The sequence below is a fragment of the Trichechus manatus genome, unplaced genomic scaffold (assembly GCF_000243295.1).
Source record: "Trichechus manatus latirostris isolate Lorelei unplaced genomic scaffold, TriManLat1.0 scaffold00096, whole genome shotgun sequence".
In the NCBI taxonomy this organism is placed as follows: domain Eukaryota; kingdom Metazoa; phylum Chordata; class Mammalia; order Sirenia; family Trichechidae; genus Trichechus; species Trichechus manatus.
In genome coordinates, this window is record NW_004444032.1 from 7,321,841 (window position 1) to 7,347,850 (window position 26,010).

Sequence of the window (26,010 nt, forward strand, 5' to 3'; positions counted from 1 at the left end):
TATCTGAATTTTCTCTACAATGAGTTATGTATTCATTGTGTAATTTTTTTTAGGAAAATTTTCATGACAAAAAGAATGAGCAAAAAATGAACTAAAATATGCTAAGGAAATTATATTTGTTTTATATTATTTCCCACAAAATATTTTGTGATGCTACAACATGAAAAACAATAACAAACATATTTGTAAACACTTCATACACTCTTATTTTTTAAGGAACAGAGCATTGAAAGTATTTTGTATTCCTGAAGAATAAGAAACATCAGACAAATTTGAGGGCTTATAAATACTATGTGATGATAGCAATTATTGACTGCGAATTATGACTTTGAACTCTTTTTTTTTAACCTAGCAAAATTGAAACTAATCATTTCCTGACGAAGAAATGCAATTTCAACTGACCCTGTTTTTGCACCTTGGTGAGTATTAGTTGTCAAAATTCATTTTCTGCCTGTTTTGAATTGTCTTAAAAGATTTAGTAAAAGTAATTTTAAAACATATCCAGTTCTTTTTTTCTACAATGCTATATACCTGCAAGAGGAATCCTGGTGGTGCAGTGGTTAAGCCCTCGGCTACTAACCAAAGGTTCATGATTCGAACCCACCAGCCTCTCCACAGGCGAAAGATGTGGCAGTCTGCTTCAGTAAAGATTGTTGTTGATGTTAGGTGCTGTCGAGTCGTCTCCCACTCATAGTGACTCTATGTGCAACAGAACGAAACACTGCCCGGTCCTGCTCCATGCTCACAATTGTTGTTATGCTTGATCCCATTGTTGTAGCCACTGTGTCAGTCCATCTCATTGAGGGTCTTCCTCTTTTTCCCTGACCCTCTACTTTATCAAGCATGATGGCCTTCTCCAGGGACTGGTCCCTCCTGATAAGTTGTCCAAAATAAGTGAGATGAAGTCTCACCATCCTCGCTAAGCATTCTGGCTGTACTTCTTCCAAGACCGTAAATATTATAGCCTTGGAAACCCTATGGCGCAGTTCTACCCTGTCCTATAGGATCGTTTTGAATCAGAGTCAACTTGACGGCAATGGGTTTATATATCTGCATGGCTATTCTGTTGTACAATTGTGTCAAGCAACTAGAAGTTCCCCTTAGTCATGCTAAGTATCCACGCATAGGTACAACTAACCTCGAGGTGGAGGTTCGAACCCATCCAGTGGCATCATGGAAGAAAGGCCTGGCCATCCACTTCCGTTAAGATTACAGCCAAGAAAACCCTATGGAGCAGTTCTGCTTTATAACACATGGGATTGCCATGAGTGGGAATGGACTCCATGGCAATGGGTTTTCAGTGGAATGTTATCATCAGCAGATAATGCTAGTGAAATGCTTTCAGATTCTTAATTGACAAATAACGCATTTTTGTTTTTTAAAATAACTCTGCTTTGAATGTAGCAATTGTCCCAATATTGAGGTCTTATGAAGATTTTATAAGCAAAGTTTCCTCTTCTAAATAAGCAGCAGCTTTAAGCTAAAAGGTCAAATTCTCCATGCCTCTGTTGTCCTTAATATACAGAATAATTTGCATTAGTCATAGAAAACATGTTTCCAACAATTACTTTCTTTGATCCCAACTTCTCTATAGCTACAGCAGCCCTGCCTTTGGGTACTGAGTACTAACTAAATTTCTCAGAATCTTCTCTTAGAAAATGCATGCTCAGTTTCTTCATGGAAGCAAACTAAGAATCTCACCTTTGTAATTTTGCCGTTCCGCATTCGTAAGGTAATTTCCCAGCTAGTTTTGCTGATAATGGAGGAAAGAATAACAGCTCCAGATGGTGAGCAGCTTGTCCTTACTGTTGAAAATTCCCTGCCTCAGCAATGTGAGCCACAAACCTGTGGTAGCAGATTCTTGTTATCATCTGAGACTCTCAGATTATACCTCGGTTAGTCAGAGAAGAGTTGTTATGATCTACATCTACCCTGGGTGTTCTCTCAACCAGTATCCAAAATCAGAAGGGAATGCTGAAGGTCACTGCACCCTTCTCCCCAGCCTCTATATAGGATACCTTACTCACACTTCCCAAAATTCCAGGCCACTCCACAATTCCTCAGAGAGCCTTCCCAGGCCAGGGGACCCATCCATCTGGACAAAAAAGGCCTTACCGAACTAGATCCTAGATTTCTAAACCTAAGTGTGCCGTAATCTAGCCCAAATCTCTAGGGCTGTCCATGGTTCTGTGGTTGTTATTAGTTGCCATTGACTCGGCTCCAACTTACAGCAATCCCGTGTACAATAGAATGAAACATGTCGCCCAGTCCTGCACCATCTTCACAATCTTAGGTATGCTGGAGTCAGTTGTTACAGCCACTGTGCATTTTGAATACCTTCCAGCCTAGAAGACTCATCTTCCAGCACTATATCAGACAATATCCTGTTGAGATCTGTAGAGTTTTCATTGGCTAATTTTCAGAAGTACATGGCCAGGTCTTTCTTCCTGATCTGTCTTAGTCTGGAAACTCTGCTGAAAACTGTCCACCATGGATGGTCCTACTGATATTTGAAATACCAGTGGCATAGCTTCCAGCATCATAGCAACATGCAAGCCACTAAAGTACAATAAACGTGGTGGATGGTTGAATTATCAACCAGAAAATGCCCAAGCTGATTATGTATAGTTTCAAACACATGTAGTATGAATACACACACACACACATATATATATATTTATAGGTATAGTAAAATATGTATATTAAAAATACTGGAGCCTATTTCATCATTTTGTTGTGCATTTTGACTGAGAGAGTTAAGGACAAAGAAGCATAAAAAGTACGTTGGCCCCATGGGTTTGGGAAGCTGGTTGCAAAGTGCAAAGCTTATCTGACATGCATTCTTTGTACATTTTCTTATGCATAATAACTAAATGGGTGTGAGTATGTGTGTGTGTGTGTGTGTGTGTTTATATTCTTTAAAATACTGAAGTAAACTCTAAAGTATGTGAAAACATCTCATATTTTAAAAGATCAATATAATGTACAAAATTATTAAATAGAGAAATTATCAAATAATAGTTATTACTACAAAATGACCTTTCATTTCATAGAAGAGTTTACTCCAAGCTTTCTATAAATGACTAAATCTTCTAAATTCATTTTTAATGAGGTTCTATCTTCAGGCTGTACATCATTTTTGAGGAATACATTGATTGTCTAAAGATATAAGCATCTTCATTCTATGAATCAGTTCCAACCTCTTGCTAATGAGTTAATCTGGCAGTTGAAAACTTCTGCCCAGAAAGGGTTTTGCTGAGTCTATATTCAAGCATGAAGGTTCAATGACCTATGTTTCTAGCCACTTTTTGCCAAGTATTTTAACCCAGAAAATTCATATTTTCACTTATAATATTATATGAATAATAGTTCCATTTCTCTAAGTCCTGGAATAGTTCTATTTCTGAAAAGTATGCATCTGATCAGAACAAGTTTGGCCAAGTCAAGTTAAAAAAAACCATGTTAAATCTCTAAGGCAACAGTTGCAATAAGAGAATTCGGTATGAAACTTGTCTAAAAGAATAAATTCCTCTAAGGGAAGTCTTAGTTAATCCACATGTAGCATCAGCAGACTATCCAAAGGAGGAATATAATATTTCCTAAATGTATTGTCCTTAGCTCTGTTTTTTTAAAAAAAAAAAAATTTATTATGGTGAAAATATATATCAAAAATTTGCCATTTTAACCACTTTTAAGTGTACAGTTCAGTGACATTAATTACATTTACCATGCTGTGCAACCATCACCACTGTTTCCAAAAGTTTTTCATCACTCCAAGCAGAAACTCCATATCATTTAAGCAATAACTCTCCATTTCTTTCTCTCCCCAGTCCCTTAACCACTAATAAACTTTTGTCTCTATGCATTTGCATATTCTGGATACTTCATATAAGTGGGATCATACAATATTTGTCCTTTTGTGTCTGACTTATTCCACTCATCATATTTCCAAGATTATGTCATAGCATGTATCAGAACTTCATTTCTCTTGATGGCTTGATAATATTCCATTGTATGTATATACCACATTTTATTTACCCTTTCATCTGTTGATGGATACTTGCGTTATTTCCACATTTGGCTATTGTGAATAATGCTGCAATGAACATTGGTGTACAAGTTATCTGTTTAAGTTCTTGCTTTCAAGACTTTTGTGTATATAACTAGGAGTGGAGTTGCTGAGTCATGTAGTAATTCTAGAGCCCTGGTGGCACAGTGTTTAGAGCTATGGCTGCTAACCAAAAGGTTGGCAGTTTGAATCCACCATCCGCTCCTTGGAAACCCTATGGGGCAGTTCTATTCTGTCCTATAGAGTAGCTATGAGTCGGAATCGACTTGATGGCAACCGGTTTGACTTTTTTTTTTTTTTTTTTTTTGGTGGTAATTTTATGCTTAACTTTTTGAGGAATTGCCAAACTATTTTCCAAAGTAGCTGCACCGTTTTACGTTCCCACCAGCAGTGTATAAGGGTTACAATTTCTCCACATTCACTGTCTTTTCTGATGCAGAATCCTGTTGGCCTAGAGATCGGATCAACACATTTTGGGAACATTTATCTTTACTACAAATCTGTAGTTTGTAAATGAAAAAACTGAGGCTTGAATAGTTAATGCACCAAATCTACCCAGCAAGCAAAGCTGGGATCATTCATCATCCACCAGTGCATTGGCCCTACGGGTTTGGAGAACTGGCTACAAATTTAGAAGTCTGATACATCTTTTGAACAGTATTAAATAAATATATAAGTGCCTTGTTGTTGTTAGGCACCTAAACATAGTGAATTGGCTATGCCTGACTATACCTAGGTTATTTACCAGCCTCTGTATTTTTGATGACTCCATAATCTACCCTGGTTTTACCTCAGATTTGAGTGAAGTACAATTTTCCTAATTTAATATAAATCTTTTTTAGAGTCAAAGGCTTTCTTGGGAATATACAATACTTAAACTGTGGTTCAGATTCTTCCAGGTGACTTGACTTCAAAAGCATTTACTGTTGTTTTTCCCTCTGTCTCTAGCAAGAGATATATTTGCCTGAATATTTATAACTTATTTATAACATTTCCAGATTCTCTGCTTAGAACATCTGATTCTTTTTGCCATTGTAACAAATTAAAAAAAGAAGAAAAAAAATATGGCTACTCTATGGTTGTATTTTTTCCAACCAATGTCAGCTGATTTCGAAGTCACTTAAGCCTTCTCCTACACTTTTCTGTGTGCTATCTAGGCCTAAATTGTGTTTTGCATTACTTTGCACTATTATTACTACTATTTAGCAATAGTTCAATAGTCCAAAATTTTAGTACCATCATAACATACTATTAATTTTTTAAAGAACTTACCACTTTTCCAAAACTTAACATTTGAACAAATTCACATTAAAAAAAATAAACTCTTTAAACCAAAATTTAAGAACCTTATCTCAGACTAGACATGAAAAGTAGAGAGTCGAGGTAACAATTGAGGTAGCAGTTCCCTGCCATGATCTTATCTCACTTGTGACCAAGTCTCTTCGTGACAGATCTGATGGGCATCAGAAATTAGATTTGTTCCAGGGTGTATCTGAACCCAACAATCTAGGGATTCAGTTGAATTTACATATTTTATGAGAAAGGGTTTCTTAAATGTTCCGATTTATTTTGCACAGGTAGGAACAGCAGCTATAACAGGCAGGACTGGGACTCTCCTTCCTTGTGTCTGTGAATTAGTCTTCATTACGTAGGGTTGCTATGAGTCAGAATTGACTCAATGGCAACAAGTTTTTAAGGAATCCTGGTGGTGCAGTGGTTAAGCACTTGGCTGCTAACCGAAAGGTCGGCGGTTGGAACCCACCAGCTGCTCTGTGGGAGAAAGACGTGACAGTCTGCTTCCATAAAGATTAATAGCCTTGGAAACCCTATGGGGCAGCTCTGCTCTGTCCTATAGGGTTACTATGAGAAGGAATCAACTCCACAGCAACAGATTTTGTTTTTTTGTTTGTTTTATTTGCTGTAAAGTGACACATAAAGAATTCCCAGTAAGTAGAGGCTGCTCAGATCAGTTTCCCTAGAAATAGAGCCTGAGGCAGGGATTTTTGTGCCAGGGATTTGTTGAAAGAATAGTCTCAGGAGAAAGGGAAACGGGAAATGGAGAGGACAAGACGTGGTCCCAACTAGAGTCAGGCTTCAACCTGACCCCACAGGGAGGTTCTGAGCATGAACTGCACCATAGAGTTTATCCCAGCCTGAGGCAGTGGGGCCAGCCTTTTGAACCCTGTGTCTGTCAGTCATTGGCTACAGGTTACCCCAGGTGGGCCCAGGGAACACAGATGGTGAAACCTCCCGGCTGGGTGCATTCCATCAGGCTGAGGGTACCAATAGCATGCACTAACCGGGATCTTAATGAACAACAAAAATGGTATTAAAAATAAGCAGACTGGTGTTAACTTTCTGACTTAACCAGATGCTTCTTCAGGCCTTGTGCTGCCTTAGACTGCCTTGCCATGTAGCTGTTTTTTTTTTTTTGTGCTCAAGGGTTGCTCAGTTACTCCAAAGCTCAAGATGAATGCAACAGGGGTGTCTGTCATCCTACTACTGGTGATCTCCTAGTGGGCCGTGGTGCTCAGCTAACGGCTTCTTCTACCTGCAGGCTGAAAGGAGCCCAGAAACACTGCATCCTCAGCTACCTGGAGGTAGGTTGATCCTTTGTTTACTTGTTGGGAAGTTATTTAATCAGTGACGTCTCTTTTTCCAAGTATATCTGGGGCAAGCAACCGACACAACTCTAAAGAAGGAGACAATATTCGTTCCTGAAGAAAAGAGACGCAGGTAATATAATTCAGAGTTGAGGAAGTCATGAGTAATCAGGATATAGGGTAGATCTGCTTAATATATATTTCTTGTTTCCTTTAGAAGGAGTCCTGGTGGCGCAGTGATTAAAGCGATTGACTGCTAACTGAAAGGTCGGCAGTTGGAAACCACCAGCCGCTCGGCAGGAGAAAGATGTGGCAGGCTGCTTCCATAGAGATTTACAGTCTTGGAAACCCTATGGGGTTGTTATGAGTCAGAAATGACTCGACAACTGTGGGTTTGGTTTTTTGGTTTTGGTTACCTTTAGAGTTAGAAAAGTGTTTTGGTTTAGTCTTTAACTGTAAATTACTACACAATCTACTGGTCTACTTAGCTACCTTAGTGAATCTCATAATTTAAAAAAAACAAAAAAAAAAACCCATTGCTGTCAAGTCAATTCCGACTCATAGTGACCCAACAGGACACAGCAGAACTGCCCATAGGGTTCCCAAAGCTATAATCTTTACAGAAGGAAGCAGACTGCCACATCTTTCCCCCTCGAACAGCTGACCTTCAGTTACCAGCCAAGCACTTAACTATTGTGCCACAAGGCTCCTTAATGACTCCCATTTAAAAAAAAAAAAAAAACCCAAACCCATTGCATTGAGCCTTATCAACTCTTAGTGACCCTATACGACAGAGTAGAACTGCCCCTATAGTGTTTCCAAGGCTGTAATTTTTATGGAAGCAGACTGCCACATCTTTCTCCCATGGAGCTGGTGGTGGGTTTGAACCACCAACCCTTTGGTTTGCAGCCGAGCACTTAACCACTGCACCACCAGGGCTGCTTAGTGACTCCCATAGGGGGGCATAATTGACTCTCAGTGAAAACTGAAGATTCCTAAGGGCCTCAAGGTCATTATGCTGAACATGAGTACTCGCTGTTCTGCCTTCGAGAAAGAGGGGTGTAGAAAGTTGAATTCATTGTACAGCACCCCACAATGCCACTTGAAAATTATATAGTCTAAAAATCATAAATTCCCAATGTGAGCATATTTCGTGCCACTAGCCTTTTTCTCTTAAAGAACAGTTTATTAAAAGAACCAATAGCTTTACAGTTGTTTTTTGTTTGTTTTGTTTTTTTTCTGTCTGTGATCCGGGAGCAGAACAGACATCTGAGGCCATCTGAGTATCTTACCTGCTGAAAAGCCTGAGGCAATCACGTCAACCACTTAAATGAAAGGATGTACAGGAAGGCAGTTGGACATAAGCCTAATGTTAAGGCCCAGGCTTTTCCATGAATTGTTCATTTAAGGCAATGTGTTTAGGTCTCTGGGAAATGCTTTGTATCTTAATTGGTTGCTAGTAAAGGATTATAAGTAAGTGGAGACAATACTTGGGTGTTTAGCACTGTTCTAAGTTTGGGAAGTACTTGTGTAAGAAAGCAAATTCTCTGCATGTGCTAGGAAATTACACAGTGGAAGTTTTGCTCAATTCAAGGCCAAGTGGGGTAGATGGCTCTTCAAGCAACTTTACTAAATCCATGTCTAGGCAAGGAGGTCATTCTCAACTTTAAGATTAGAAACTTTCCAACACTAACATTACCCATCTTGTTCTTCAACCACTGTTGTCATGGGTGAACATACTCTGACAAAAATTAGAAATTGGTTTTGCTATATCTCAAAGTTATACCCCCAAAATAGAAGTAAATAAAACTGCAGAGACTTATTTTGTCTAGAGAATAATGTAAAGCATAAATTTTAGGGCTGGGAAGAACCTCAAAATATTGTTAGGCTCACAAAATATTACAAGTGGGGCTACAAGTACTAGATAAACTTTCGTGCACCATGGGGGATGATTTTTTTCCACCCAATATCTAACAAAGAGCAACCAAGCAAAACATTTTCTTCAGAAACTTCAAGTCAGCATTGACTCATAGTGTTAACCAAATTGAGACTTCCACATCTAGTTGCCACAACTAAGAGTCTTCTTTGGCAAGCCTCAACAAGACTATGCTTCTAAGTGATTACAGAAAAATGACCAACAAGCCCCGAAGTTAATTAAACACTTTCCTCAATAATTCCCATAGTATCATTAGAAATATTTTGGAGTCTTGGTTTCTGCTGCTTTTTTAGGGTAGGTCTGGGGCAAGTTTACTCATATGCAGAATTGATCTAGCTGCCATTGCTCCTTAATTTCCAAGGGGAACTTTGACTTTCTTCAAATGAAAGACCAAGGAGGCCAGTGATTCTAAAGTGGACTGACTATATACCATAGAGATCTCAAATGGCTGATTTATTTGAACAGACTCTACTGGTTGAAATAATCATTAAAATCATCATCATTCTTCTAACAAATTTTATTGATCTTCTATTATATCCTGTCCTATAGGGTCACTATGAGTTGGAATCAACTTGACAGGAACGTGTTTGGTTTTTTTGGGTTTATTATATACCAGGCACCATTCTGGGTAATGGGGATACAGCAACAAACAAAACAAAGTCCTTTCACTTATTCAGCTTAAATTCTAATGATGAAGACAGGCAATAAACCAACAACTATATAATATAGACTCTAGTAGTGATAAGGGCTTAAAAAATATATAAAGCAGGACAAAAGGATAGAGAGTGGCAGAAGGCCATAGTGTGGGGAAGTGGTGGTATTTTAGGTAGGGTAGTCAAGGGACATCTCTCTGAGACGATGGCATTTAAACAGAGACCTCGAAGAAGGGAAGGAGCAGGAGGTAAGAACATCTGGGAGTGAGAACAGCATATGCTAAGACCCTAAGACAAGAGGTCTCTTGCTGTGCTCAAGCAACAGCAAGGATCAAGTGTGACTAGAGCCAGATGAGTGAGGGGAAGACAGATAGAGGAAAAGGCAAAGAGGCAGCTGAGGCCAGATCACTTAACACCTTGTAAGCCAAGGTAAGGACATATAATCAAACTATATTCACCAAGTACCTATCAGTACATTATGCCATTGTAGGCCATTTCCAGCACAGAGAATTGCAATAAACAACCCCTGCTTCCTGGGAGCTTTCCAAAAGGTTTTTCAGAGTCCTGCAAGTATTAGCCAGAACAACTGTGCGCCATTGGCAGAACTTTGGAAATCTTTGGAGAGCTCCTTAGGAGTTTTAAGTAGAGTCATAAATGTATGCATTCAATTAAGCAAGCTGAAAGGTTAGGTTTTTGTAACCTTTGAAAAATCCATCCTAAGCAAAACTAGTTCCAATTCACTAATAAGACCTTCTAGTCTGTGAGAGAAGAGGGTGGGCCTCTCTGTTGTCAGTTTAATGAAAATCTTTTACAAAATCCATGTGTATAATATGAAGGCTTTGGAGGCTTTTCTACCAAAAACTTTGTTTGTGAAATCTAAGATAGAAAGGATGATGGCTGCAGATAACCTATGGCCAAGATTAATTTCTTGCAAATTATTCCTTCTTTTTTTTTTTTTTTGCTTGAGGAAGTACTTCTAACTCAAAAAATAAACCCTAATTGTTTCTATACAGTTTAAAATAATTTCTAGATCATCTGCCTCCTGTATGAGAAAAAATTAGTTCCACATAAATTTGCATTTGGGCCCTAAATGTATAAATTTATAAAATTTCTAGGGCATATTCAAATTTAGTTTGTTATTATATTTAGGTACCAATTGATGGAAAAAAGAGGTGTCTTGTTATTTCCTCTGCTTTTTATTTTTAGCCAGATTGAAAGACAAATATAGTAAGAACAGCCTGTTTTTAAATTGAGATGAACAATAAGCAATTACAATCTGTTATTTTTAATTTTAACTTTGATGTTTTCCAGGAGGAGCAAAAATGCTTCGTCTGTGACTCCAGATTTCCGTATGATCCATATACCCAACCCAACAGCCACACCATTGAGAATGTAATTACAAGTTTTGAACCAGATAGAGAAAAGAAATGGTGGCAGTCTGAAAACGGTATTATTAAATTCCTTTCCAAGTTTTTATTTCTTCATATGTTAATAAAGCATCTTTCTCTCTGTATGGTTTAATAATGTCACAACAAGAAGTTATACCAGAATGGAACAATACTCACCAAGAATGTAGAGCTGCATATAAGAACAAAATTTATTTTCATTTTAAAAAAGAATATTTTCCCTTAGAGAAATCAAAGTGTATTTTAAGCACATAATTCAGAATGTGTTGCTGTTTCCATGTGGGAGGAGGAAATATCTGTGCATCCTTTTGTTCTTTGTAAAAATAAAGAAGTTTATGGGGTGTTGGTAAGTTAAGCTCCAATATAAAACACTCTGGTGAATGAATAACTGAATTAATAACTCCAGGAAAAACCTGACAGCACCATGTGTTTTTTCCTTCTGCAACACACGTACCAAAACCGAACCCATTGCCTTCGAGTCGATTCTGACTCATAGCGACCTTGTAGGACAGAGTAGACCTGCCCCATAGGGTTTCAAAGGCAGTAATCTTTACAGAAGCAGACTACCACATCTTTCTCCCATGGGGCAGGCTGGTGGGTTCAAACTACCAAAGTTTTGGTTAGCAGCCAAGCATTTAACCAGTGCACTACCAGGGCTCCTGAGACCCTTCTAGTTTTCCTTAACCCCCAGAAAATGATTCTACTCACCACATCTGTAATGTTGCAGTTTTGGTTGCAATGCCCTATTTTCTTGATACATCTACATATATTTCCCTTAGGGATTCCTAGACCATTGGAGGAGAGTGTGGGAATGATCATAATACATAAGATAGTTTAGAGCAAGGTAAATATGAGGCTTCTTTTCTATGTTATCCATTTGACAATTATATGATTGGTGTCTACTAAATGCCAGTTCATTTTGTTCTTTTTTAAAAATATTTTATTTATTTTTGGTGGCGATATACACAACCAAACATACATCCATTACCATTCTATATGAACAGTTCAATAACTTTGAGGACTAAGTCAGTTTGAGGACTAAGGTACACCTGACCCAAGCCATGGTATTTTAAATTGCCTCATATGCATGCAGAAGCTGGACAATGAGCAAGGAAGACCAAAGAAAAATTGATGTCTTTGAATTATGGTGTTGGCAAAGAATATCATATATACCATGGACAGCCAGAAGAGTGAACAAATTTATCTTGGAAGAAGTACAGCCAGAATGCTTCTTAGAAGTGAGGATGGTGAGACTTTGTCTCACATACTTTGGACAGGTTATCAGGAGGAACCGGTCCCTGGAGAAGGACATCATGTTTGGTAAAGTAGAAGGTCAGCAAAAAAGAAGAAGAGCCTCGACGAGATGGACTGACACAGTGACTGCAACAGTGGGCTCAAACATAGCAACAATTGTGAGGATAAAGCAGGACCTGGCAGTGTTTCGTTCTGTTGTACATGGGGTTGCTATGAGTGGGAACCAACTTGACGGCACCTAACAACAGTTCATTAACATTGATTATATACTTCACAGTGTGTCACCATACTCACTATCTCTACCCATATTGTTTCATCACCATTAATTTAGGCTCTCTGACCCTTAAAGTTCTCATCTGTGCTTTACATTAACTGTTGCCAGATTAAGTTCTAAATACCAGTTCACTTTGGATCCTAATTATGGATCTCTATGGAATCTCCTTAATGAATACAAGGTGATTTTTACCACAGTCACCTGTCTTCATTAATGAACAGTGCTGATTTTATTTCAATAGTTGTTTTGACCCATATGTTGAGCAGTTGTTCCATGTCTCCTCAGAAAGCAAATGTCCCCATATCACAGCCAACTACATAGAACAAGAGTTCTCCACCAGGCACTTCAGAGAGGGGAAAGTAGATTTCCTTTTGGAAACGATAGGACCTGGAACACAATGGCCCTAACAGTAACAGGCCCTTCCCCAAGCTGTTTGGCCTGGAACTCTAAGCTGAACCCCAATTTACTGCAGCCCAGCCCCTGTGTTCTAGAGGTGCTCTGTCCAATATGGTAACCCCTAGCCACATGTGGCTATTGAGCACTTGAAATGTGGCTGATCTGAATTGAGATGTGCTGAAAGTTTAAAAACATCCTACATTTCTAAGCCTTAGTTTGTATAGAAAAAAAAGTAAAACAAGGAATTACTAATTTTTTAATAATGATTATATGTTGAAATGGTAATAGTTTGATATATTGGGTTAAATTTACTATTAAAATTAATTTCACCTGTTTCTTTTTACTTTTTAAAATGTGGCTATTAGAAATTTTAAAATTACATACGTGACTGGTTGTTTCTATTGGACAGTGCTGCTCTAGAGAGACCTAGAGAGAACCTCCACATGTCCGAGTTGGGGCTGACCCTCCTCACCCATGCTAGAGATGGATCATAGCTATCTAGCTCAGTGCCAAGTCCTATCAGGACACTTTTGTCTTCTCCTCAGCCATAGACAAGCCCACAGATTCCCCACTCCAAGGGAGAGATTCCAAGCTGTGTTTTATGCAAAGAGACAATAAAACTCTAGTTCAAATGACTGTTAGCAGTTGTTGTAAGAAAAAGGTGTGTTGTTTTTTATCATACTAAGGCTTGATAGCTCGAGTTCATGCGTAGTTAAAACTTGCGTACAAGGAGGTAAGCCCTCTATTTCCATCTACGGGAAATGTTGGCTGCACTCCCTCGGTGGGTATAAAGCGGCCACACGGTAGCTGTGTATGTTATGGTGTGTGGGCACCAACAGGAGAAATCCTGTATTGGTCTCACATAGGTCTTCTCCTGGACATGGAGTGGCCAACAGATTGGGAAAGAGTGGTGATCACCTGCCATGTGATTTCAAATATATTTTATTTCATGCACGTAGCAATGGGGGAAGGTAACACTGATAAACAGGGATCTCTCAAAATCACTGATTTTCTTCTTTCTGGATTTCTCTTTAGGTCTTGATCATGTCAGCATCAGACTGGACCTAGAGGCATTATTTCAGTTCAGCCATCTTGTATTGACCTTTAAGCTACAGATATACAGGCCTGCCACCCCTTTATCTACTTATAAAATGTTCCGTGTCTACCTGGTATTTCACTTCCTTGCAGAAACCAAAAAGCTGTGTAAATCCAGAATTGAGCTGTGTCATCTGGTTTTTGTTCTCGGATTAAGAACAAAAAACAAAAAAATTGCTTGTTAATCAAGAAACAAAACAAAAAAATACCCTTAGAAGAGTAGAAGATACAGTCAAAAGGAAAACTCCAAACACGGGGGTGATAGGAACCAGAAAGATAGTTTCCAGGACAAAAAGGCAGAAACTGGAAATTGTTTACAGAAATATGGAAAGATTGTGATAAAGAGGGGAAGAAAAATTAAAAGGTCTTTACTAAAGTTAGTCAAATGCCAGAGCAAATCAATGTGTCATTCTTTAAACATACTAATTTTGATGTCAGCCTGGTGGCAATAAAAAATGAATATAAAATAAAAAATGAAAAAACACCAGTCTTTTCCCTGAAAGAGCTCACAGTCAAGTGATAAGCATAAACATACAAATAGAAAATTATAATACAAAGTGAAAATGCAGAAATGCAGGTATGATTAGAATGCTAAGGAATTTCTTCATTGAAGACACTAAGGCTATGGAGAATCAGAGTAAACTTTGTGGTTGGGTTTTGGAGGATTTATAAGAGTTTGGAAGAGGAACGGCATTCTAGGCAAAGGAAAAGAAATAGTTGCCATTGAGTCAATTCCAACTCATGGCCACCCATGTGTGTCAGAATACAATGGTACTCTGTAGGGTTTTCAATGGCTGATTTTTCAGAAGTAGATTGTCAGGCCTTTCTTCCAAGGTGCCTTTGGGTGGACTTGAACTTGAACCTTTTGGTTAACTGCATGGTTCTTTAACTGTTTGCACCACCCAGGGGCTCCAGCCAAAGAGAACCATGTGCAAATTGCTGTAAAATACTAATTACATTTGCTGTTTTATTTATATGTCATCTTTCTTCAACTAATAATTCACAGAACCCTAAACTTTTTAAGTGAAATTAGATTCTGAGGATAAAGTATGTGCTCATAAATACTGGCTCAAAAGAATTTTCAGTGTGTTTATTGTATAATATATTTAAAAATAAACAAAGTATGGAAATAATGAAATTAAAAATTATAAACTTTCAACCTGCAGTAATAAAACCTACCTTTGTGAAGCATTACAAGTTAAACTCATTTTTTCATAGACTTTTCGGCCTGCTGCAATGTTAATGGAGCGTTCCACAGACTATGGACACACCTGGAAAGTGTTCAAATATTTTGCAAAAGACTGCAGTGCTTCCTTTCCCAACGTCACATCTGGCCAAGCCCAGGAAGTGGGAGACCTTTTTTGTGACTCCAAATATTCGGATATTGAACCCTCAACTGGTGGTGAGGTAGCAATTCCTTTCTTGGATTTCTTTGGTTTAAATGAAACTTTTTTAAAAATTTGGTTAATCTAGATTTTAAAAATTTTGGTAGTGTTGTTGGGTTTTTTTAAGAATGAAAAGTGTCTACATTGAAATGAATTCAGAATTCATCTCAAAGATAGATACATTATAGGAAATAGGAAATAATACTGCATGAGAGTGCCCAGCTGAAGGTGAATGGGGGGATGAAGTCCAGCCCATGCACCACTCACAAGGCACCGAGCCCCTGTTCTAACACTTGCAAGAAAGCCACATAGGCTAACAGTAGTCCTAGACCGGGATTAGTTGTCTCATCTCCATACCATCCATACAGACTCTGCCAGAAATAACCTTCTGAGCAAAGCTAGTGACCTGCAGAGGGTTAGAGTGAGAGTGGGGTTAGGGAGTACTGTTTTCTCAGGTAGAGCAGAGAGAGTTGATGGCAGAAGGCAGATCCAGAATCCTCTGCCAGATCCAACCTGACAACAGCTTGCCGAACTGTAAGCCTTCCACTCCACCCCCACCCAGCTCAAGAGCTCTTTCCGCCAGTGGTATCACCGTTTCTGTCTGTAGGGGCCAGTTGTTCATACAGAGCCAAAAGATGACTGTTTAATCACCTTCATTCATGTTCATTCTTGATGTTTTTGTTCATATGTTAACCCCAATGATAATCTGTAACTGACAGCAGCTGGCATGCAATGGTTCAGCCTTCCTGTAAGGTCAAGATCTCTTCTTTAAGACCGTATTTGACAATTGTTTTGGGGTAGAATACTATCAATTTACCTATATTTGTTTTATAGGTTGTTTTAAAGGTTTTGGATCCCAGCATTGAAATAGAAAACACTTACAGTCCTTACGTCCAGGGTATGAATCGCTTTATATTTTTCATACCAACTTCTTTTTTAAAATTTCATAGTACGAGCATGCATTGCTTATTATTGCACCTTCTGTAGAACATTAAGGGGATATCAGCCAAGGAGGGTTTCTTGAACCAAGACAACCTCAGGGTACTTTGATTCATTATTTTCCTTTCTCTAGACCTTGTGACACTAACAAACCTGAGGATAAACTTCACCAAACTCCATACCCTTGGGGATACTTCGCTTGGAAGGAGGCAGAATGATACCCTTGATAAATACTACTACGCTCTGTACTACATGGTTGTTCGGGGAAGCTGTTTTTGCAACGGTCATGCTAGTGAATGTGGCCCTATGCAGAAGATGTGAGGAGATGTTTTCAGCCCCCCTGGAATGGTGAGTTATGAATCCAAAAGAGGAGTTGGCTCTCCTGTCTGCCCTTCACTATCCTGGTGCTAAGTGTAGATCAGAAGTGGCAGCTTTGTATTGAGGCAGGTAGTATTTAATCTGACCCAACAGGTCATCTAGAGGATCTTCTGGTTCTCTAGACAGAGTTCCTGTGGATTCTGCCACATACTGGGCATCCAGCAAAGACCATGACTGCATCACTGAACTAATGAGCAGAGTTTATGATTTCAAGATAGCCCATCATTCCCTCTCTTGCTTTGTTTTTTAGGGAATGGAGATCTGATGTGGAGGAACCATAATTTCACATTCATTCTCTGACAAAAATTGACTGAAGGCCTATGGTGTGTAATCCCCTGTGCTCCGTGCTAGTGTGTGTCAGTAATATCTGATATGGGAAAAATGGCCAATTCAAGTAAGATGTCTTACACTACAAAGACTACATCTTCACACTGCAGATATCTCTTATTCTTGAGGCTAGTCTTGAAAGATTGAGGTAGGAGAAGAATTGTATTTCTATGCAGAGCCCTAAAAAAAAAAAAAAAAAAAAAACTAATTAAAAAAAAAAAAAAAAAAAACCATTGCCATCGAGTCAATTCCGAATCATAGCAACCCTATAGGACAGAGTAGAACCGTCCCGTAGGGTTTCCAAGGAGTGACCTAGTGGCTACTAATACTTTTAAGCTATTTATTAGGCATAATCATACAAGCCTTGATGTTAAGACTATTGTACCTTCACACTCAGCTTCCTCTAGGTGTCACTGGAAATAGTTTCTCCCTTTGCAAAATATCCCGTTGAAGGCATTCTGTGGAAACCCAAAAGAATCACACACCTATCCCCAAATTATTTCCCTTTTCTAACTCCCTATTTTCCCTTATACTCCTAAGTCACTCCATACACACACACACTCACTCCCTTCCCTATCCTTTCCCTCGTTTTATTAAGACTGCAAAGTTCTGCCCTGAAACTAGGATTCAGAAAAGCCAAAAAATGTATTGTAAATGTTCACTGAACATCTTAATTTTTTTTTATTGTGCTTTAGGTGAAAGTTTACAGCTCAAGTTAATTTCTTATACAAAACTTTATACACATGTTGTTTTGTGACATTAGTTGCAATCCCCACAATGTGACAGCACACTCCCCCTTTCCCCACCGAGTTCCCTGTGTCCATTCAACCAGTTCCTATTCCTTCGTGCCTTCTCATCCTGCCTCCAGACAGGAGCTGCCCATTCGGTCTCATGTATCTGATTGAATTAAGAAACACACTCCTCACGTGTATTATTGTTTGTTTTATAGTCCTGTCTAATCTTTGTCTGAAGAGCGGGCCTCGGGAATGCTTTCATTTCTGGGTTAACAGAGCATCCAGGGGCCATAGTTTCGGGGGTTCCTCCAGTCTCTGTCAGACCATTAAGTCTGGTCTTTTTATGTGAATTTGAGTTCTGCTCCATACTTTTCTCCCGCTCCCTCCAGGACTCTCTGTTGTGTTCCCTGTCAGGGCAGTCGTTGGTGGTAGCTGGGCACCATCTGGTTCTTCTGGTCTCACGCTGGTGGAGTTTCTGGTTCATGTGGTCCTTTTAGTCTCTTGGGCTAATATTTTCCTTGTGTCTTTGGCTTTCTTCATTCTCCTTTGCCCCAAGTGAGACGGGACCAATTGATGCATCTTAGATGGCCCCTCGCAAGCTTCTAAGACCCCAGATGCCACTCACCAAAGTGGGATGGAGAACATTTTCTTAGTAAACTTTGTTATGCCAGTTGACCTAGATGTCCCCTAAAACTATGGTCCCCAAGCCCCAGCCCCAGCTACTCTGTCCCTCAGAGTGTTTGGATGTGTCCAGGAAACTTCTTAGCTTTTGCTTTGGTCCAGTTGTGCTGACTTTCCCTGTATTGTGTGTTGTCCTTCCCTTCACTGAAGTGTATCCTTGTCTGCTATCTAGTTAGTGAATTTCCCTCCTCCTCTCTCCTCACCAGCATAACCATCAAACAATGCTTTTTTCTGTGTTTAAACCTTTTCTTGAGTCCTTATAATCTTGGTCCTTTTGTGACTGACTAATTTCACTTAGCATAATGCCCTCCAGATTTATCCATGTTGTGAGATGTTTCGAGGATTCATCATTGTTCTTTATCGTCATGTGGTATTCCATTGTGTGTACGTACCATAATTTGTTTATCCGTTCATCTGTTAATGGGCTCCTAGGTTGTTTCCATCTTTTTGCTATTATGCACAATGCTACAATGAACATGGGTATGTATATGTCTGTTTGTATGATGGCTCTTATTTCTCTAGGATATATTCCTAGGAGTGGGACTGCTAGATGGTATGGTATTTCTATTTCTAGCTTTTTAAGGAAGTGCCAAATCATTTTCCAAAATGGTTGTACCATGAATATCTTACATTTTTTTAAATGTAAAAGGTAGTTAAGCAAATAATAAAAAGTAGTCAAGGTTGGTACTGTAATTAGTACATGGTAAACTAAGACCCAGAGAGGGCCCAGGCCTCATATTTCATTTTCCATTTAAGAACCCCAAAAGACTCCAAGATAAGCCCTCTTTTACCTCTCTGTTTATTTATCACCCAATGCAGGTTCATGGTCATTGTGTCTGTCAGCACAATATAGATGGCCCAAACTGTGAGAGATGCATGGACTTCTTCCAGGATGCTCCTTGGAGGCCAGCTAAAGGCCCCCAGAACAGTACTTGCAGACGTGGGTGAAAATGAGTTCTCGGCATAGGTTGAGAGTGCTCAGTGTTTCCTTATTTTGGAGAACACTTAGTTCATGTCTGTGGGCTGCAGCTTGTGAAACTTTGGCTCTCAGTTCCAATTTTGTGACATCCTAATATCTTCAATTAACGTCCTGGGTGGCACAAATGTTTTGCACTCAACTGTTAACCTAAAGGTCGGTGGTTCAAACCCATCCAGCAGTACTGTGAAAGAAAAGGCCTGGCTATCCACTTCTGTTAAGATTTTTAAAACCAAAAGCCAAACTTTTTGCTGTCGAGTCAACACTGAATTACAGCAACTGTATAGGACAGAGTAGAACTGCGTATAGGGTTTCCAAGGCTGTAATCTTTATGGAAGCAGACTGCCACATCTTTCTTCCTCGGAGCCACTTTGAAGTGCAGACCTTTCTATTAGCAGCTGAGCACCACCAGGGCTCCTACTATTAAGATTACAGCCAATAAAACCCTATGGAGCAATTCCACGCTGTAACACCGTAGGGTTGCCATGAGTTGGAGTTGACTCAATGACAACCACCACCTTCAGTTATTACACATGAAAGAATCACAAACTCCTCGAACCCTCATATGAAAAACTAACTTAAAAAAATAAGACTCATGCATGATGAGTAGGAGCTCTTCAGAGGAGGGGCACAGACTTGTAATTACAGTAGCCGCAGCGACGGTGCAACTCCAGGAATTTTGGTAACACAAGATTTGGTACTATTTTCCCAAATAATCGTATGTTCCTGACCTTAAACCCATATGTCAGATAATAGGAGAGGAATGAGGTCCATGACTGAGTTTAACATGCTGTTATACTTTTTATAAAATATTTTGACTAAAAAGGTTGTTTTGTTTTTAATAATGTCTTTGGTGCCTTCAAATTTTGATGAACTTTCAAACAAATTTGTCATCCAGTTTCTTTTTCCAGATTTGGGAAAAATAAGTTTTGAAGGGGGTGAAAAGTCACTAGAAGTGTTCCCACCAAAAAAAAAACCATCTGTGAGAGTCACAGTATACAAGACCCAGCGAAAATGCAGTCTGAGCTTAGGCTGTTCACAGGGAAAAAAACCAGTAAGACACAGACATCACCACTAAGACAAACAAACTCCTCCAGACAGACTGTCTTTCCTTCCCTTCTGCTGAACCCCAGATAGGATGAAAACAGATGTGCAGCCTTCTTCCATTCTTCCTGCCCTGTAATGAAGGAGAGACAGCCCAGGGCTCGGGGTGGTCAGCAGACCCAGGTGTCCTCCAGGGCCCACACTGCCCTTCTCCCCAGCCCCAGCTTCCTCCTCTGTAAATTGAGGTGGCTCAGAATGACGCCTTCTTCAGTGCTTTGCCAGCTCTAAAATCTTATCTGAGGATCCCAGTGGTTATGGACTGAATTGTGTCCCCAAAAAATACGTGTTGGAGTCCTAATCTCTATACCTGTGGATGTAATCCTGTTTGGAGATAGGGTTTTCTTTGTTATGTTAATTAGATCATAGCCAAGTAAGGTGGGTTCTGTATCTAATCACTTCTGAGTGATAAGAAGAGTAGATTAGACACAGAAGTAAGCATAGAAGGGTTGGGGGAGGGGAGGGGTGGAGGGAATAAATGCCATGTGATGATGGCCAAAGAAGTGAGAAACTCAGGGCTACAGAAGCTTAAAGCAACAAGGATCTTCCCCCAGAGCTGACAAAGAGAGAGCCTTCCCCTAGAGCCAGTGCCCTTGAATTCTAGCCTCCTGAACGGTGAGAAAATACATTTCTGTTCTTTAAAGCCACCCCCTTGTGGTATTTCTATTACGGCAGCACTAGCAAACTAAGACACCACTACACAGAAAATTTAATGTAAAAAATTCAAATTTATAAAACATAAACCAATGAAAGTATTCTTTACTGACCAACAACAGAAAGATTACATCATAGGGCTTCTAGATCGCCCAAGTGATTTAGAAGCCTGGGTGGCACAAGCGGTTTGTGATAGGCTGCTAACCGAAAAAGGTTGGCAGTTGGAACCCACCCAGCCGCTCCTCAGGAGAAAGGCCTGTCAATCTGCTTCTGTAAAGATTAAACCCAAACCAAACCCATTGCGGTGGAGTCCATTCCAACCCACAGCGACCCTATAGGACAATGATAGAACTGCCCCATAGGGTTTCCAAGGACTGGCTGGTATATTGCAATTGCCAGCCTTTTGGTTAGCACTGGAATGCTTAACCACTGCCACATCTTTCTGCCATGGAACAACTGGTAGGTTCAAATTGCCTACCTTTCGGTTAGCTGCTGGTTAGCAGCCCAGTGCTTAACCACTGTGCCTTAACCACTGCGTAACCAGGGCTCCTCTAGTACACCCTATGGAGCAGTTCTCCTCTGTCACATGGGGTCGCCATGAGTCAAAATTGACTCCCTGGGAGGTAACAACAATGATATGTTAAAAGTTTCAGGAACATATTTTATAGAGCGTATATGAACAGAATCATAGTGCCAAAAGGATCCTCTGAATCACCTATTTGAACCCTTTGTATACTTGGGGAAACCCTGATGGCCTAGTGGTTAAGAGCTACAGCTGCTAACCAAAAAATCGGCAATTCAGATCCGCCAGGCGCTCCTTGGAAACCCTATGGGGCAGTTCTACTCTGTCCTATAGGGTCGCTGTAAGTCGCAATCACTCGATGGCAACAGTTATACTTGGTGTATCTATAAAAAGAAGATGGAGCGGCTAAAAAATGTTGAGGATTAGAAAATGTAATTATTAGTTCAGGAAACCCCGTTAATCCCAAAACCTCAGCTAGTCCTTCAGTAACTCTCCTCTCCTTCCTCAGCGTGTAACTGTAACGGCCACTCTGACCGCTGTCACTTCAACATGACCGCATACCTGGCGAGCGGCGGCCTAAGCGGGGGCGTGTGTGAAGACTGCTGGCACCACACCGAGGGCAGCACTGTGACCGCTGCAGACCCCTTTTCTACAGGGACCCCGTCAAGTCCATCCTGGATCCCTACGCGTGCATTTGTGAGTCCCCAGCTTTGAGTCCTATCCTTTCCACTTGCTGAAGCAAATTCTGATGGGCTACCTGTCCCCACTGCCTAACAGCTCTAGTTTCCGAGAATAACACAAAAACAAACCCGGTAGGGTGGATTCTGACTTATCGTGACCCCCCGTGTGACAGAGTAGAACTACTCCATAGGACTGTAATGTTTACAATAGATAGATCGCCAGGTCTTTCTTCCATGGCTCCACTGGGTGGGTTGGAACTGCCAACCTTTAGTTAGGGAAATAGAGGACTGCCACAAACACTTCGGTTTTAAAAGTCTTCCCCCCCCCCCAAACAAACTGGGCCAAATTATCTAGTTCTGTCCTAGTAATATTGCAGCAGTGGCTGATACTGATGAATCGGGAAATTCTTCCTGGATTCAACCAGCAGGAGGCGATGGTTTCAAAAGATGCAGCAGATACCCTCAGTATCCTGAAGGTCAGCTCAGGGAAGTAGTTAAAGCAGTGAAATTAGCTAAAATATTTGATTTGCTGTAAACAACTCAATTTACCCTGCTTATTTTTTCTCCCTCTCTCTCTTTTTTAACCTTAAAAATATTTTTATTTTACCTTTAATCTCAGCCTTTTTAATGAAATGTTTCAAGCATGCAAGAAGAAAAGAGGATAATATAATAAATACCCTTATACCCATCAGCCGCCTTAACCTTAATTAAATCTTAAGCTTTCCTTTATCCTAATCAAATCTCAAGCTTAGTCAAAACTTAATCTTTTACCCTATCACCTCTAGGACTTTTTTTAATAAAACACTGCAGACCCCATTGATGCACATCTGCCCCATTTACCTACTCTCCTTCCCAGGGATAAAGTCTCAGGTATTTGGCATTTATCCTTACAATGCCTTTCACACTTCCACAAATTTCTGTATCCACAAACAATATACGTTAACATGCTTTCAAACTTTAGATAAATGCTATCATGCCTTGAGCAACCTGACCACTCCATTCAACACAATACTGTTTAGATCTGTCCCTGTCACGTAGCATCAGTTCTTCAATTTTAATTTCTGTATAGAATTCCTTTCTATAAATATGACAAAATGTAGTTGTCCGTTCTTCTTTTGCTGCTGCAGTACACATTCCTGTAAGTGTGGCCTTGTGTACATGCACAAAGACGGGTCCTGGGATATATAAACTAGGAGTGGAATTGCTGAGCCATAAGGTATGCCCTTCTTCAAAGTGGCTGGATAAAACTGAATTGTCCCCTAAGTCACTGGACCAATGAATACTCCCACCAACAGTGTAGGAGAGTTGCTCTGTATTCTTACTGACCTTCATTTTGTCACATTTGAATTTTTGCTTACGTTGGTTTTTCCACGCTTTTATTGTTGCTAATGAAATAGTATCTCATCATTGTTTTGACTGGCATTCCCTGCAGGGCTGGGACTAGGGTGAAGCAAGCAACTGCCTAGGTCCCAAAATTTAACAAAGGACTCACTTTCAAGTTCGTGTATGTGCAGGACTGACACTTGAATGAACCTGAGAGAGTGCCACCTTAAATTTTGCACCATAGGCCTCACTCTAGTCCAGCCCTGCTGTACATTCTTGCATAAATACTCCAGCCTGATTTCAAGTATTCAGTGTCAAGAACTGGGTCTGAGATTTTACCCTACTTGCAAACGAACAAGTTAGCCTGATATTCTTTCATGGCTGCTGGCAGAAGACACTAGACTCCTGAGCCGAAGACAGAAGTCTTTATTACTTACAGCACAGCAAGCAACAAGGGCATTGTGTTGTGTAGGCTGGGGTTTCCCTTTGCTCCCCAAGTCCCATGGGGGTGACACCAAGGATCCCAGGTGGATCCAGCACACCCAGTGAGTTTGTGTCACCACTAAGAAACTCTGAGCTTGGACAAGTCATTGCTTTTATAGCAAGTGGAAGCAAGCCTGCTCTTTGTCTGGAGAAGAGGTGACCTCATGCCTCAATGTTGCTTTCTGAAAACAACCCTGAGAAATGACCGAGTAAATAGCAGTCAGGGCCTTGCATTGCTGGCACGCTCAGCAAGCACGTTCAGGACACTCGGGACCCATGGAGGGTTGTCTGTCCCAATACCCAGAAGTCCTCCTTCTTAGGCTTTATCATTAATGTAAGGGTAAAGGGGAGGGGGGACCAGTATGAAACTGTACCTTCAAACTTTAAATCATCATAAAACGTAAAATAAAATCTTATACAAAAGTAGCTACTGGAATACTTATAATGTCCTAGATTTCAAACTTTAAATCGAGAAAAAGTATAAACGAAGTATTTGCTAAGATTACTCAATAGACGCCTGATTGCATAAAATTTTGTAATCTCTTCAAAACTGATACAAAGAACTGGATTCTCAGAAAATTCCCTTTAAAGCATTCTTTAAAGTAATTTCCTAATTGTCCTACAATTTTTACCAGAACTTATAATTACAAACACATAACATGCACACACACAACCTTTACTAATATTTTAAGAGCTATGTATTTCTAAAAGAAGATAAAATTGCCCTTGGGTGGAATCAAGGAAATGCAATGTTTGAAACAGATAATCTAGGAATCTGGAAAGATGTTTGGAAATAATAATTAAAGCATATGTTTTCAAACACATCAACTGAAGCCTTGTTCCTTAAGAACCACTTAGTATTAACCTTGGTGGTGCTTTTGAAGGAGAGAAACCAAGGACAGAAAATCAGTACCCCTGTCATGAAATTTGAAAGTCATTCTTTGTGAGTAGGAGTTTTTCCATGAAAGAAAAATGAGAAACATGTAACCAACTACCATATTTAGACTCCCCAGCTTCTCCCAGTTTACCTAAAGACACATATGTATACAAATGATGTACCTTAAGAAGACCAATTAACATCCTCACATAAATTTTCTCTAAAATGTCCTTATTTGAATCTAAATATTTATATAAACAGATTCCAGACATAAGAGTTAACTAAATTTAAGTCTTCTATGATTAAAACACAGTCAAATGTGATAAAGAAAAACAAAAATTTGATGGCCTCAGCCATTGATAATAAAATTGCCTGAATTAGATCGTGCGACACTATGAGATTTTATTGGACTTTCATCCCAAAGGGTATGACAGAGGTTTATTTCAAAGTAAAGTTATAATCCACTCACCCATACCCCTCTTCCAAATGATACTTCTGTGCACAATTAAATTATAGTCTGGAACTCAAGGCTGACCGTTTGGGATGTCTTCCCAATAAGGCTGAGTTTTGTCCTTTTGGCCACTTCTAAAATGAATCCAGTTTGTTCCTTCTTTTCAGGAAGCAACTGGATTGAATTAGAAGAAAAGTGTGGTTTTTCTAAACTAAACAGAACCCGATGCTGTTTTTCCGTAGTGTCTTAGTTGTCTAGCGCTGCTAGAACAGAAATACCACAAGTGGATGGCTTTAATAAACAGAAATTTATTTTCTCACAGTTGAGGAGGCTAGAAGTCCAAATTCAGAGCACCGGCTCTAGGGGAAGGCTTTCTTTCTGTGTTAGCTCTGGAGGAAGGTCCTTGTCTCTTCAGTTTATGCTTCCTATCTCCTTGGAGATCTTCATGTGTCTTGGCATCTATCTCACCCTATCTCTTTTGTATCTCAAAAAGATTGACTCAAGATACACCCTACACTAATCCTGCCTCATTAATATAACGAAGACAACCCATTCCCAAATGGAATTAGAACCACAGGCATAGAGGTTAGGATTTATAACACATATTTTGGGGGGACATAATTCAATCCATAACATTGTAGTAAGATTTTATCACCAGTCACTATCCAATAATAAACAACTGAAAATTGAAAGACTCTGATAGACAACTGTTTGCTTCAAAGACACCAAACAACTGGTTTGACTGGATTTTTTCCATTAAGCTCACTACACTAAATGTTTGTTATGTACACACAACTTTTTTTTTAAGGGTT

The 26,010-nt window shown here is 39.6% G+C and overlaps 1 protein-coding gene across 1 annotated transcript in view; it reads left to right on the plus strand.

The window, feature by feature from the left end:
* Positions 1-385: 385 nt before the first annotated feature.
* LAMB4 (laminin subunit beta 4) overlaps positions 386-26,010 on the plus strand; it is a 106,808-nt gene continuing 81,183 nt past the window's right edge. Inside the window, 10 exon segments of the mRNA XM_004382620.1 lie at positions 386-419; positions 6,512-6,669; positions 10,573-10,708; positions 13,627-13,698; positions 14,903-15,093; positions 15,906-15,969; positions 16,144-16,358; positions 18,950-19,070; positions 21,893-21,997; positions 22,000-22,080. Coding sequence (XP_004382677.1) covers positions 386-419; positions 6,512-6,669; positions 10,573-10,708; positions 13,627-13,698; positions 14,903-15,093; positions 15,906-15,969; positions 16,144-16,358; positions 18,950-19,070; positions 21,893-21,997; positions 22,000-22,080 — 1,177 coding nt within the window.